Here is a 15,656-nt window from a genome sequence, read left to right as displayed (position 1 = left end):
TTAAATGGATGAATTGAGTGGTATGTGAATTCTATCTCAAAACTTTTTTAAGCAGGGAGGGGACAAAATTTCCTTTTCTTCCATGATTGTACTTCACCAACAAACAGTTCCTGTCCATCTTTTTTGCCTCCTCCCTTCCCACCTCGGCTTTTCCTCTCATCTGGTTCAGAATTACTAGGAGAAACTGGATAACAGTCAATAGTGTGCTGGGATTAGAAGGAGTAACAACCAAGATCAAGCCTAAATGACTCGACTCCTTGGTTAGTGGCAGGGCTGGATAGGGGGTTATTCTCCCATTTTAGTCACACCGTCCCGAGGATTGGGAGCCCGAGAAGATGTCTGGGGAATTTTAAATGATTCTTCTGATCGTAGTATGACTTGGCGAAGAGGCAAAACAGGAGGCCAGAGGACTGGAAAAATAGCAGTTGCAATGATCCAAGCTGGATAGGATAGTGGCTTGAATGAGGGTAGTAGCGGTGTAGATAAATGGTACTAGAAATGGGGATGGGGAGGGGCAGATTGCTCGGGTAGAAACTACTGAACTTGGGTCTGGGTGGCTGAGTGGGAGGCACAGAGGTAGGTAATATGGTTGCGGATCCGAGTACACTGGGTAATAAATACTGCAGGAGCGTGAGGTGCGCTTAGTCTAGAACATACGGCGAAGGCTGGCCGAAGGCGGGGCAGAGTATGGTGGGAAGCTCGACCAGCCTTTGCGGCCGCTGCTCCTGGAACAGGGTTGCCCCTGGGCTTCCTTCTGACGCTTCGCAATGGCTGGCCCCGGCCCGGGCGCAGCTTTAGAGTCCCCACGGCAGCTTCTGGGACGAATACGCTTCCTGGCGGAGGCAGCTCAAAGCCTCCGCGCCGGAAGGCCGCTACCAGCGGCGCTGGCCTTCGTGCCGCGCGAGGTGCTCTACAAGCTTTACAAGGACCCGGCGGGACCGTCGCGTGTGCTGCTGCCGGTGTGGGAGGCGGAGGGCCTGGGGCTTCGTGTGGGAGCCTCGGGCCCGGCCCCCGGTGCCGGCTCCGGGCCCCTCCGCGCTGCCCGCGACAGCATTGAGCTGCGGCGCGGCGCCTGCGTACGCACCACGGGCGAGGAGCTGTGCAATGGCCACGGGCTCTGGGTAAAGCTGACCAAGGTGCGTCGTGACCTGCCCTGGGCCCTGCAAAAGACCCCCAGCGCCAGGGAAGCCCTTGGCTGTTCCCCTTCCCTCCCCTTATTGAGCTGTTTATTGCGTTCGGTGCCCTTTGCCTTGGGCTGGGCAGGACGGGCTACTGGGCAGTTCCCTGACGGAAGTTCCCATCCGGCGCATCCTGGCAGGACCAGCTGGCAGAGCACCTGGGCGACTGCGGACTGGACGAAGGCTGGCTGCTGGTATGCCGCCCGGCTGAGGGCGGGGCCCGCCTCGTACCCATTGACACTCCAGATCACCTCCAGCGGCAGCAGCAGCTCTTCGGCATCGACTACCGCCCGCTGCTTAGGTCGAGCACTTGAAAGGGCGGGGCTTGCTGTCAGTCAGCTGGCCCCCAGAGGTTGGAAAGTAGTCTGGCGGGAGAGGTGGGATAAGGAGCGGAGGCAGGAGCATGGGCAGGAAGGGGCGGGGCTTGAAGGGAACTGGGGTAAGTCTTCTAGAGGTGTAGTTCTGTGGGGCTAGAGCTCTGGATGAGGTTCCAGGGTTTGGGATTGTTCTGCTACCCACTGATGTTTCCCCATCCTACCACCACTCTCTACTCACAGATGGGAACAGGTGGTGGACCTGACATACTCAAATCGCCTCGGATCTAGGCCTCAGCCAGCCGAGGCATACACGGAAGCTGTACAGAGATTACTGTGAGTGACCTGGGATGGGATGGGAAGGAAGGAGCCCCAGGTCTGGGCCCGACCTAATTAGGGACTTGGGGTTGCTTAGCTATGTGCCACCGATGTGGACCTACGAGTGCGACGAGGACCTGATCCACTTCTTGTACGACCACCTGGGCAAGGAGGATGAGAACCTGGGTAGTGTGAAGCAGTATGTGGAGAGCATAGATGTTTCCTCCTACACGGTGGGTGCTGGGAATCCTCCCATCCTAAGCAAGATGTAGTCACATTTTGCTAAATCCAAAACCCTCACCCCTAGAGCGAGGCTAAACCTGAATCCCCATAGGCCAGACTCAATCTGGCCCCCCATGTTGGAAATCCTATAGAAACCCCTAGACAATTCCACCCATACCAGTGCGCTTTTAACCCAGTTGCACTGTGTTTTCTCTCTTGTTCTCCCTGACCCAAAGCACCTCCCCCTCCCACCACCACCACCCCTCCTCCCTTCCTCCGCCCCCCACCCCCGTGCAGGGAGTTGGGGGGTGAATGCAGACTCCACCTCTCTGTCTCTCCCTAGGAGGAGTTCAATGTGTCCTGCCTGACAGACAGCAATGCAGACACCTACTGGGAGAGTGATGGATCCCAGTGCCAGCACTGGGTGCGGCTTACCATGAAAAAGGGCACCATTGTCAAGTGAGTGGACTCTGAGTAGGACAGGGTGGGTGAGCCATGTCTCTCTGTACAGGGACCCATTTGCATACTCTGCCCCCCAGGAAACTACTACTCACAGTCGATACTACAGATGACAACTTCATGCCTAAGCGGGTGGTGATCTATGGGGGCGAAGGGGACAACCTGAAGAAGCTGAGTGACGTGAGCATTGACGAGTGAGCAAGCTGGCCTGGGTGGGAGGTGGGGCATAATCCCAGCAATGGGGCCTGGCCCAGCTTAGAAGGTTGGATGAGACTCCAGCAATCACAGCAAGGGGTATCCGAAGCGCTTTATATCTGTCTCCTCAGGACCCTAATCGGGGATGTCTGTGTCCTAGAGGACATGACAGTACACCTCCCAATCATCGAGATCCGCATCGTCGAGTGCCGAGGTGGGGCTTAAGGCTATAAGGAGGTAAAGGGAGTCCCAGTGTATAGATGGGGCTAGCTGGCAGTATGGAGAGAGGAGTTGGGCTTGGAGTTGAGGTGAAGGTGATAGCTGAACTAACTCCAGGATTTTAAGCTTTGAGGCCTTAGCCAGGTGGAAGGTACCAGGTAGAGAACTGCCTTAAAGCTATAGAGGCGGTTAAGCTCACCTGGAAGAGGAACTGAGTTGAGACCCTCAGGCTTTTTAATGTTATAGTGGTGGATGGAAGAGCCAGTAAAGAATATAATAATCAGAATCAAGTGAGTAGAAGGGAATCCCAAAGGTCCTAAGTCTCTAGGGGCAAAGGGTGACAAAAAGGCTAAGCATTAAGGAGACATTTTCAGGTTTAAGGGCTTAGGAGGCAGCAGGTACAATAGTGACCTCACTCTGACTCCTTCCCCCAGATGATGGGATTGATGTGCGTCTTCGAGGGGTCAAGATCAAGTCTTCTAGACAGCGGGAACTAGGATTGAATGCAGACCTGTTCCAGCCGACCAGTCTGGTGCGATATCCACGCCTAGAAGGCACTGACCCAGAAGTACTGTACCGCAGAGCTGTTCTCCTGCAGAGGTGGCTGTGGTCCTGGGCCTGCAGGCCCCTTTCCCCCTTCCTGAGCCTTTTATGTCTATGTGGAGGAAGTCCCCAAGGTCTTATACTGTAAGCTCTTCCACTTCAAGAGTCAAAGCAGCTACTGGGCCCTGGCTTCTCCTGTCCCTGTGTGTTGGAGATTGAGGGGATCTTACATCCATGCCAAACTCTTTAGCTGCAATTATCTTTATTCACCCACCCCAGATTCATAAAGATCCTAGATAGCGTCCTGCACCACCTGGTACCTGCCTGGGACCACACACTGGGCACCTTCAGCGTGATTAAGGTGAGCCTGGCCCATCCAGCCCTGGACTTGGCAGTGTGCTCCCCCTATTCTCATGCAGTCATTCACTCTTCAGCAGAGAGTTCTTAAAACGTACCCTAGGCTTAGACCTTTACTGGGTTCTGGATTCATAGGAAGAAAGCCAAGTATAAATAGTCAAAATTTAGTCTCTGGGGTGTTATTCCCCAGGTAGGGTGTGAAATACATAAAAGCTGGGGGAGGAGAGGTGACAGCATGGATAGGTTGGGTTGCATAAAAGGTGAGTTACTAGGCAGCAGTAGATGGTGTGAGAGAAGCTTTCAGGCAGATGTGAGAATGGCATGGGAATGAGGCTGAGAGGGGGTGGGCAGGAAGTAGGCCCTGGCAGTAGAGAGCACTGTGGGCCAGGCTGCGAAGCGGGGACTTTGTTCCAGGTCAGTGGAGCCACTGGAAAGGTTTTAAGTAAGATAAAGAAAAAGTTGGAATTTTTTGTTTTAGAAAGCTCCCCCTAGTGGCTTGACTAAGGGAAGAACTGGAAGCAAGGACCGAGATGGACTAGGCTTAGACTGGAATGGTAGTGGAATTGGGTCCAAGCAAAGAGGAAAGCCTAGACAGAAGCTAACTACCTCTTCTCACCAGCAAGTGAAGCAGTTCCTGCTGCTGTCACGACAGCGGCCGGGCCTGGTGGCCCAGTGCCTGCGTGACTCAGAGAGCAGCAAGCCCAGCTTTATGCCACGCCTGTACATCAACCGGCGCCTTGCCATGGAACACCGTGCCTGCCCCTTAAGGGACCCTGCCTGCAAGAATGCGGTCTTCACCCAGGTCTGGACTATCTGGGGTCGGACTGAGGGAGGGCAGTAAGGGTGCTAGGGAGCTGAGCCAAGAAGGACCTGAGCAAGGTCTTTGGGTAAGAGTAGAGCCCGGTCTTGACACAGACTTTCCTACAGCTCCCTCCCCTTTCCCCTGCCCCCAGGTTTATGAAGGCCTCAAGCCTTCTGACAAGTATGAAAAGCCCCTGGACTACAGGTATGGCATGAGGGTGAGGGACTTGTTCACAGCAGACATATACACATGTACACCCACACACTGTCTCTGGCACCCCTCATTATTACTTCCTCTGTTGCCCCTACTCTGCACTGGTATCTGGGCTGGTGAATCATCCTGAGCCCTGGCCCAGCATGATGACAGAGGCCGACCCCTGCTCACAGGTGGCCCATGCGCTATGACCAGTGGTGGGAGTGTAAATTCATTGCAGAAGGCATCATTGACCAAGGTGAGTCCATAAGGGAGGATACTAAGGGTCCTGCCCTAGTTAGAGCAGTAGAGGTTTCTGGGGCCACCAGCTAACCAAGATAGGGGACCTGCTTATTACCCCATTATGGAGGCTGGGCTCTTGAGTGCCTCATCTGAGGACACTGTCTGTCACTTCAGGGGGCGGCTTCCGAGACAGCTTGGCGGACATGTCAGAAGAGCTGTGCCCTAGTTCGGCGGCCACCCCTGTACCTCTGCCCTTCTTTGTGCGCACGGCCAACCAGGTAAGCTCCCAGGAGTTTCTGCTGCTCTGTGTCTGCAAACCCCCAGGTACCAGGCAGAGATAGAGACAGGGCAGAAGAAGGACTAATTGCCTGAGGCAGACAAGGATGGAGGAACCATTATACATTCAGAAGGGTCATTGGGAGCCCCCAGTGAAAGATGTTCAAAAAGTCTTTGGGGAATCTCAGGCAACAAGGTAAGATCTAACCCATGCCATGCTGACAGCTCTGTCTCTGGGGGCAGGGCAATGGCACAGGTGAGGCCCGGGACATGTATGTGCCCAACCCCTCCTGCCGAGACTTTGCCAAGTACGAGTGGATCGGACAGCTGATGGGGGCTGCCCTTCGGGGTAAGGAGTTCCTGGTGAGTATCCTAATCTACATCCTGTCAGATCAGCCCTGGCCCCTGGAAGGAAGAGCCAACCAAACCCAAGAAGCACAGGGTCAGAAGACAGTAGCGAGTATTTGTCCCACAGGTCTTGGCTCTGCCTGGTTTCGTGTGGAAGCAGCTCTCTGGTGAGGAGGTGAGCTGGAGCAAGGACTTCCCAGCTGTGGACTCTGTGCTGGTGAGTAGGGCTTGGAGCCAGTGTTTCCTCTGCCTAGTCCCTGAAAGTTGCTATTTCCCAAACCAGTCCTGAACCTGTTATCACACACATACTCCCTCTCCATTCCCATCTACTCCCACGGTTTCAACTACTCTCTCTATTTCGGTGACCCCTAAATCCTTACCTCCAGCCCTAGCCTCTCTCTGAAGCCTGGGGCCATATATGCATCTGCCCCCATGATGGCACCTCAAGCTTCATCTCACCGGGCTCCCTGTCTCAGAATGGCACCACTGCCCTCCTGTCTCCCTACCAAGGCCCTCAGGGTCAGCCTTTAGTTCTTCTACCTCACCTCCCTCCTTTTGTCACATCTCCATCTGGAATCTGTCCACTTCGCCCATCTTACTGCTATCCCCCTGGTTCAGGCTACCTTCCTTTCTGACCCAGCCACTAACTAAAAAAGCTAATGTCCCTGTCTCTATTCTTATCCATCTGATCTCCAGCAACCAGAGTAATTTCATTTCACTCTCCTCCTTTAAACCCTTCAATAGCTCCACCCTGGGCTTAGGATAGAATGCAAAATCCAAAAAGGCATGACCCTTGTGTATATGGCTACTTGGTTCACCTTTAGGTTCCAGCCAGATTCCTCAAGGCTTTTGCTCTTTCTACCTTTTTCCAAGATGTTCTCTCTCTTAACTTCCTTGTGGCCCAGCCAACTCCCAGCCATCATCTGGGTCTCAGCATAGATGCCATTTCCTCCAGGATGCCTTCCCTGGCCTCCCAGCCTGGTTGCATGTTGTTCTGATGCTTTCACAGCCTTGTACTGACCCCATCACTTTCCTCATGGCCTGCATGGGGACTGCCTTGCCTATCTCTCCTGCTTCCCTGCGGGCATCTTAACGAAAAACAATGGCTGTTGCCACCATGAAAAGCTGACCTTCCTACCTCTCTCCAACCCCTAGGTGAAACTTCTGGAAGTAATGGAAGGAATGGACAAGGAGACATTCGAATTCAAATTTGGGAAGGAGCTAACATTCACCACTGTGCTGAGTGACCAGCAGGTGGCGGAGCTGATCCCTGGGGGCACAGGCATCGTGGTGGGATATGAGGACCGCTCCCGTTTTATCCAACTGGTGCAGAAAGCACGGCTAGAGGAGAGCAAGGAGCAGGTACTGCCCACAGGCCAGAAGAACAGAGAGCTTTAGACAGCACCTAGTATCCAGAGCCCAGCCTGATAAGCCACCAGTACCCAGTCCCAAGAACTCTGGCCCCCACTATCTCTCTTCCCTATATCCCTGCCAGTGCTGAGCAAAGACCATGTTCCCCATTATCTTCATGAGTGGAGGCCAAGGGGCCCCATCACACACTGAACTGGGAGTTGTGCCCTCTTCCCCAGCCAGGCCTTTGCCCTCCTCCCCAGGTGGCAGCCATGCAGGCGGGTCTGCTGAAGGTGGTTCCACAGGCTGTGCTGGACTTGCTGACCTGGCAAGAGTTAGAGAAGAAGGTGTGCGGGGACCCAGAAGTCACTGTGGACGCTCTGCGCAAGCTCAGTGAGTTGGAGCAGGGCAGCACAGTGTGGGGGTGATGCTTAGGGGCTGTGTTTGTCAGGATGCAAGAATGAATTCTGGTCTTGTCACCATCCCCATCAGCCCGGTTTGAGGACTTCGAGCCATCTGACACACGGGTGCAATATTTCTGGGAGGCGCTGAACAACTTTACCAATGGTCAGTGGAAGAGGGCAGAGTAATACCTGGGTTCGACTCCACTTGTGGGATAGAGAGGTCGGCTGGAAGTTGTAGAACCTCCGCCACCACCAGCGCGGGCACTGATTTCCTTCTCCATCCAGAGGACCGGAGCCGCTTCCTACGCTTTGTCACTGGCCGCAGCCGTCTGCCTGCACGGATCTACATCTACCCAGACAAGCTGGGGTGAGTGCGGAGGAGAGGTCTGGCGGGGCTGTGGCCGGCTTTCTGCCCTCCCCCAACACACGTACATGTCAGACCCCTGTCCTGTGCCACTACATTTCTTCCTAATCTGTGGCTCCTTCACTACTTCAGCTACGAGACCACAGACGCACTGCCTGAGTCTTCCACCTGCTCCAGCACCCTCTTCCTGCCGCACTATGCTAGGTGGGTTTCTTAGGTCCAAGCCTAGAGAAGGGGAAGTGGGAGTGGGGTGGCATCCTAGGGTGAAGTGCGGCAGCGCACATTGGAGCCCCATCGCCCCAGGTAGTGTCAAAGGGGCCTCTACCTCTGGCGCTGACCAACACCCTGTCTCCCCTTCCCCCTGCCACAGCGCCAAGGTGTGCGAGGAGAAGCTCCGCTATGCCGCATACAACTGCGTGGCCATTGACACCGACATGAGTCCTTGGGAGGAGTGAGTCGGCGCCAGGAAGCAGCCACCGGCCAGCAGGGTCCCACTAGGCCTCGCCCATGGCAAGACACCTTCCCTGGACAAGTGTGGGTCTGCACTGTCACTCTGGACATGAGTTGACGGCACTCAGAAAAAAGCCAGTGCATGCAATGCAGCCCCCGTGTGCAGTTGGAGTGGGGGCAGTGAATTGACAGTGGTGGCCAAGCCCCACAGACCCACAAGCCCTATGCGTGCTTGGGCTTGCTTTCTGGATTATTTAGCCTCTCTGAGAGGGAACCTTCCACAAGCCCAGCACAAGCTGCCAGGCCTGAGCTACTTGAAGGGAGCCTTCTACCTCCCCAGCCTGTGGACTTTATTTACAGTTTTTGGCTTCTCCTTTTTTTTCTCCTTGTTTTTCTCTGTCTTCAGCTAGGACTCAAAACTAAAAATTTTGATGGATGGTGGAGGCTCCTCCCCACATAAGGTGCCAGAAACTGATAGGGAGTGATGGTCATCCTCCTTGGTTGCCTGCCCCAAGAATGAAGCAACAACTGAGCACCTGCCCCCACCCCTTACATAATGAATGGTCTTTTCCTCCTCTCCCTCCATACCCAAGGTATGACCTCTCCTCCCTCCTCCAGCCCAGTCTCAACTGAGGAAGTGCCACTACCTTCCCTGGCTCAGAACCTATACTCAGCATTAAATCTTTACTGCTCCTACTGCCCCACATTAATCACTTCTCCATCACCTCCAGCCTGATTCCCAATCTTCTGTCTCACTCCCAAGATTTTGCACAAGTTAAGGCCAGTTATGTCCTCTCTGAAATCTTCAATAGTTCATTTTTACCTAACACTAAACTATAGCCTACACTTTAAATCTGCTTCTAGGCCTTATGTACCTCTTTGCCCCACCCCTCTCTCCCTAAGGGCCTCCATGACACTCCATCAAAGAATGTTTTGCATGTGGGAAAGTTGAATAAATGGATGAATTCATTCCACCAGAATGTGTTCATTAGGCTCCTGAGGGATGTTAGAGAAGGTTTTTCCAGGACTTCAGTAGCCAGGAAATGTGTATCAAGCAGCAGTGGTGGGTTTTTTAGTGGCAAACATTAAATCTGTAGCTCAGCAGGGAAATAAGGACTCCCAATACTCAGAAGGGGACAAAAAGCTGGCCTAGCATCCATTTTCTGAGATGGGCATGGTGATTTGAAGGATGAAATGAGAAGAATTTGACATCATAGAAGACAAAACTCTGAGATGGCTGATAAAGTCATCCAAGTCGGGATTTTTACAGAAGAGGAGACAGCAGCCTTGCTACCCACTTTCATGCCATCTCCAGTTGCCACAAAGCTGAGGTGCAATCTTTAAGAACAAGTGTCCAGGGAGAGACCTCATGTGGAAACAGTCCCCTCACCCTGATAGCGAGCAGTCACCCTCAAGCACAGTCCTAAGTGAAGTGGCCTACCTGAGGTCACTCTCCCATGGTTTCCCCATGTAGTCCCCTGAGGCTGCCCTGCCTGGAAATCTGGCCTCTGGCGCCTGGGCCCTTCCCACACCCCCATACCCCCAGCTATGCACACCCTATATCCAGGGGGCTTATCTCTAACATCCCAACTGAGCCTCCTCTCTTATCCTCTCCTCCCCATCCCTCATTTTGAAATTTCCCAATCTCTGCACCTCGGATGGTCCACAGATTATGCCCCTTCCTCTGGCAGACCCTTCTGGCCCAGGTAGTTTAAGGGGCAGGAGCCACAGAGGCCACCACTCCCATCAAGCTCGGCTTTTCCCAGCAAGTTCCCGCCCATCTGAGGCACCCCTTCCTGTTCTCTTTTCCCTGGGAAGGACCTGGCCAGTGCCAGCCTGGAAGCAGTAGTCTGTTTCTGTGTTTGGTACCTGTCAGAGGAGCCTGGTTCCTCTTTTAACAAATTAGACTCACACTGTATATTTTGTAGCTTGCTTTTCATTTAATCATTGAGTGAATGCATGGAGCACCTATGTCAGCACTGTACTAGGTGCCGTGGATAAAATGGTGGCTAAACAGATAATTTTTGCCTTCTTGGGATTTAAACTCTAATTAGAGAGACCTATATTAAATAAACCATTGCATACATAACATTTGATAAAGTGTATAAGAGCTCCAAAGGAGAAATGAAGGGAATTGTTAGAAGACAAACAGGATGATTCTAACCATTGGGGCTCAATGGAATGCTAAATCCTTATGGAAAATAACTAGGCACAAAAGCCAGCTGAGAAGCATGTTGAATCCTGTGTTACTGAAGTGTGAAGGGAAGAGAAAAGAGACTCCAGCCTTATTTTGCAATGAGCAGCCATGAAAGCATCAAGCAAGGGAGTGACATGATTAAATATCCCTTTGGCAGCTGTGTAGAAAATGAGCCGAGAGGGAGACTCGAGGCAGGCAGTAATTCAAGGAGGAAACAATGGTCACTGGGAGGAGCAGGATACTTGTTTTAACCATTATTTTTATTGGCTGTATTGTATTACATTGTAAGGAATTTTCATGTTTATTCATTTAAAACCCTCTACAGATGGACATTAAGATTGCTTATAAATTTTCATATTGAAAACTACAAATGTTACAAAAAATATTCTCATGCATATATCCTTGTATATCTGATTATCGCCTTAGAATAACTTCCTAAAATCACTTCATCGAACTGCCAAATTGTATCAATTTCCACTCCCTGTAGTGTTTATGTCCTAAACTTTTACCAGCCTTGAGCATTAACACTTGAACATATTTTTGACAATTTAATGCACTGAAAAAATGGTATGATTGCATTGATTTGACTATACTGAGCAATCATTTTTCTTTTATGTTTTCTTCTTTAAGAACTGCCTTTTATGTATTTTTGTCCAGTTTTATATTGGTTTGATTATACTTTTCTTATTGATTTGTAACAATCTTTGCATAGTCCTAAAATAATAAGCACAGCAAGGCACTGTGCTAAGTGCTGTACATCTATTACTTTATCTTCTGAACAACTCTATGAAGTACGTACTATTATGATGCCCATTTTCAGAGGAGAAACCTAGAGCAAAGACAAATTAAATAACTTGCTCAGGGTCACATAAGTAGTAAGTGATGAAGCTAGGATTTGGATGGTGGTCTGCCAGCTCCAAAGTCTGCTGACTTGGTAACTAAGGTGCTGTAACCTCTATATTAACCCCTTTGTTATGTCAAATGTTGCAAATATTTTCCTAGTCTGTACTTTGCCATTTAATTTCATTAAAGTTCTTTCCTAATGTACAAACTTTTTAATTTTACGAATTCAAAATCTTTATGGAAAAAACCATGTATTGGATATAGACCAGGGGAAGGCAATCTAAAATATTAGTTAAGAGCACAATATCTAGTTACCTTGCCTGTATCCATGTCCTAGCTTGACTACCTACTAGCCATTAACCAATGTCCTCAGCTTCCTTTTTTGAAGTACCTATTCTTTTACCAGTGATTTAAAATGCTACCTTTTCACATGCTAAATTTTTTATATGTAAGAAATCCTCATTTTGCACAGTGTGGTAGTGCCAGACTGTAAAAATGAACCTGCAAGTTGAAACCAAGCAAAGATATCTTAATAGTCAATGGGAGAAATTACCATTGTTCCATGATCTTTAAAATTTTTGTCAAAGATTAAAAATTCTCTGTCACTTATAAATATATAGGGAAGTGGAAAAAATAGTAGAAGTACTATTTAGTACATTGTAATCTGAAGCATTTAGAGAAATTGAGAATCAAATTTTTTCTTTTGTAAAAACTTAATGAGTAGTTTGAACGGTGCTTGCCTCTTTTTTCTTGTCTTACGGAAAAAGTATCTTCAATATGCCTCGATGAACTGTCATACTCTTTTAAGTTTGGATCAGCTCCAACATTTTATTCTTTGCACATTTTATGAAATGTGAAGTGTTTTTGCTGGCATGGCTGCCTCTGGGACATCTTCGTCCTTTTTGTCACAACCACTTTCCTCATTTACGTAGATAAGGTTGTCTTCACTAAGTTCCTCTGGCTGCATAGCTATACTTTCTCATGACAGTTGTGTCAACATTCTCATGATCATCTGTTTCGTCTATAACTCCATTTGTGTTCAATTTGAATTTCACTTCCAGTATTATCATCTTCCATTTCTTTGCTACACTTTCATTTCATTGGCCAATTCTCAATTACTCATTTTTTTTTTAAATGTCACATGGGTTTATCACTGGGAGACAAGGAAACAACACAAATACATTTTTTTGCTATCTGTATATGAACTAAATAAGAGATTTGTAGTGACTAATCACCAACACAAAGAAGTGATATGATTCACTGCTCGTGATGAACATTCAAAAAAGCTGATTCTGACATTTTGACAGTATTCTCAGTTCTTTTAGGGAGGAGAGAATTTTTGGAGGATCACCATTTTTACTGATGTCATCTGTTCTTTTTGTATTTGCTTCTAAATTTATTAGATAGAACGTTATAGAAAGATTTAAATGAGATATAAGTCCCAAGTTTCAATAACCTCTATAAAACTCTAAGACTTTATAGCTGTCATTGTGGTGATTTCCCTCTCCCTGCCCCTCCTTCCTGCCTAACTTTTTCTTATTCCCAAAAGACTTATCACCTGTTAATATACTGCACAGTTTATTCATTCATAATTTAAACTTCTTTATAATTTATGCTGCCTTTCCCTGTTAGGATGAAGGGTGGATACTTTTTTGTTCACTAATATATTCTAAGAGCCTAAAACTGTCCTTGGCACATAGTAGTCATTCAATAAACAGTTGCTTAATAAATAAATGAACTGTGGCCCATAAACCATATTTTCTAATTTAAAAACAAGAAAAAGTAGCTATCTGAAGTTTTGTTTTCAATAAAAGAGGAAAAAACACCCATCACTTATTTTAAAAAGTGACCCATCCGTTTAGAGCATAAATGTCCAGATTCTGACTTTTTATTGCACTAACAATAAAAATTCTATGTGCTTGAAAGGAAATATTGAAGTCCTAGTTACTGAAGGTTCTTTCCAAGCTCTTTAGGTAAACACTGTAGCACCATTTGTTCTTTAACTTCTGACTATATCAAGCAACTGCTGGGCTTAGGTACAAAAACAAAACACAAATATTTTAGGACCTGCACTTGGTTGCCAAAATAGAGTTTCTCTTTTCATTTTTATCTTTCACTCAGCCCTCTAAAAATAATAATTTCCTGCTCCTCTGACAAGTCCATGGCCAAATAGAGTAGATGAATATTGTGACATGGCCAGCAAAATTCCCAAAGAGAGTTCTCTTGCAGACCGTGGGAAGAGTATTTCTGAGCCATGGCCCAACTTTTGAAAGGTTTCTTTTGTCTCCCACAGTTCAAAAAGACCTTTAGAGCCTGACCTTCTTAAACTATTCCCCCACTACAGACAAACACATACACACAAATGTCCCTTGGGGAAGAAATGTGAGCAGAACAGCCTTGTGTTCAATAAGCATTTATTAACTATTTCCCATATAATTAATAAATAAATAATAAGGATGAGGCTAGGCATGAAGGATAATTATATGGATTGACTTTGTAAGAAGGAATTGTTCAGAAAAAGAGATGTCAGTGACTCAGGCCCTCAGCCCAATTTTCCCACCACCAAATGGGAGGTCAAGGAAAAATCTATGAGAAATTTTTAATTCATTCACTAGTATTTACTTAGCATGTCCCAGGTCCTATTAGGACCTGGAGACGGAGAAGCAAATAAGATATAGCTTTTGTCTTCAAAGAGCTCTCAGTGTGATAGAGAAGACATGAAAAAGAGGACAACAATCCTCTGTGGTGAGTGCCTTAATATAAGTAGAAGCAGTGGGAGCCAGAAAGAAGGAATCCATAAGGCAACAGTTCTTAATATATGCTCCATGGACCTCTGGGAGTCCCTGAGAAACTTTCAGGGAATCTGCCAGGTCAAAACTATTTTTATAATAATATTAAAACGTTATTTGCCCATTCATTATATTAATATTTGCATTGCAATGGTGGGTAAAACTGCTGTTGCTTTAGTATGAATCAAAGTAGTGATTCCAGACTGCACTAATAGTCATTGTATTTGTCGCTGCCACATACGTGCAATAAAAATAAAAATAACAATAAAGCAAAGTAAGTTTCACTTAAGAATGTCTTTGTGAAGCAATAATTTTATTAAATCTTGGTCCTTGGGTACACATATTTTTAATATTCCATGTGATGAAATAGGAAGAACACATACAATACTTCTGTGCTTACTAAAGAAGTATGATGGTCTCCAGGAAGAGCACTTGCGTGCCTGTTTGATTTGTGAACTACTGCTTTTTTCAAAGAACACTATATTTACTTAAAAGAACAATTGACAAACTGTGACTAACAATTTATCAAAACGAATGAAGTAAGCCAATCACTTCAAGGAGCCACTAACAGTATTTGTTGCCAACAATAATATTTGAGCTTTCAAGAGAAAATCAGAAGTTTGGAAAACTTGTATTTGTCATCATAAGTTTGCCAGCTTTCCAGTATTTAAGAACTTTTCCGATGAGATATTAACAAATGTGAATTTTAAAATATTGTATAGTATAATGAGTCAACATCAAGAAGATCTGTATAACTCAGTAAACCAATATTTTGCAAATGATTGATGCATCACGTTGCAAGATCATGCACAGGTAAATGTCCAAAGAGCAAGTATTATAACAGAGTACAAAATATTTATTGATATGATTCTACATTGCAACTAATCTTTAACAAACTACCGCTTACTGAGTTTTGGTATATTATCAAAGAAGAATATCCACAACAAGTATTTACAATACCTACAAGGCTATTAAAATATCTCTTTTCCAATTACATATCTGTGTGATGTCAGGTTTTCATCATGTAATTCATCCCAAACAATGTATCACTTCTGATGAAAGAATCCAATGGTTTTCTATTTAGCCACACATTAGACCTATATAAAGGTGAAGTGATGGCATTTTTCTCACTAAATGTTTTGTTTTGAAAACACAATAATATGTTTTCATAAAAATGTTATTTATGTTACCCTTGTAGTGGTTTTATTTTTAATTTAAAAAATAAATTTTTTAAAATTTATCAGTTTAAATTTTTAATATGGCAAGTGTCAATAAATATAATCCACATAAACAAAAGTTCTTCAGGGGACCCAATAATTTTTAAGAGTGGTAAGTGCCCAGAGACCAAAAAGTTTGAGAACCACTGCCCTAAGAAAACAATTTAAAGTGAATTTAAATGAAGTAATCCCTCAACTGCTTCCTCAATTAGAGGAGAAAGTCCTCTAGTTCCCTGAAACCATTTGCTAATTTAAACATGAGCATTTAAAAACTGATGCTAGATATGGGTTTGAATGCTGTCCTTACTCAGTAACTAGTTCTTACCTCAGAACCATGCTGTAATTCTCAAGGCTTCTGCTTACATGAGCTAATATC

The 15,656-nt window shown here is 46.9% G+C and overlaps 1 protein-coding gene across 1 annotated transcript; it reads left to right on the top strand.

The window, feature by feature from the left end:
* Positions 1-549: 549 nt before the first annotated feature.
* On the top strand, positions 550-10,250 carry HECTD3 (HECT domain E3 ubiquitin protein ligase 3). The gene is made up of 21 exons (XM_016123504.2): positions 550-1,136; positions 1,319-1,479; positions 1,736-1,828; positions 1,908-2,043; positions 2,376-2,491; positions 2,572-2,685; positions 2,818-2,900; positions 3,340-3,505; positions 3,728-3,809; positions 4,425-4,607; positions 4,759-4,811; positions 4,994-5,058; positions 5,217-5,320; positions 5,562-5,681; positions 5,794-5,883; positions 6,822-7,028; positions 7,280-7,409; positions 7,509-7,583; positions 7,706-7,787; positions 7,917-7,988; positions 8,155-10,250. The coding sequence occupies exons 1-21, from the start codon at positions 768-770 to the stop codon at positions 8,237-8,239; spliced, it is 2,586 nt and encodes an 861-aa protein (XP_015978990.1). The 5' UTR covers positions 550-767; the 3' UTR covers positions 8,240-10,250.
* The last annotated feature ends 5,406 nt before the right edge of the window (positions 10,251-15,656 follow it).

Source organism: Rousettus aegyptiacus, unplaced genomic scaffold, assembly GCF_014176215.1.
Source record: "Rousettus aegyptiacus isolate mRouAeg1 unplaced genomic scaffold, mRouAeg1.p scaffold_m13_p_1, whole genome shotgun sequence".
NCBI classification, from domain to species: domain Eukaryota; kingdom Metazoa; phylum Chordata; class Mammalia; order Chiroptera; family Pteropodidae; genus Rousettus; species Rousettus aegyptiacus.
The sequence above is the reverse complement of the archived record's forward strand: the minus strand, read 5'-3'. Positions and strand labels throughout refer to the sequence as shown.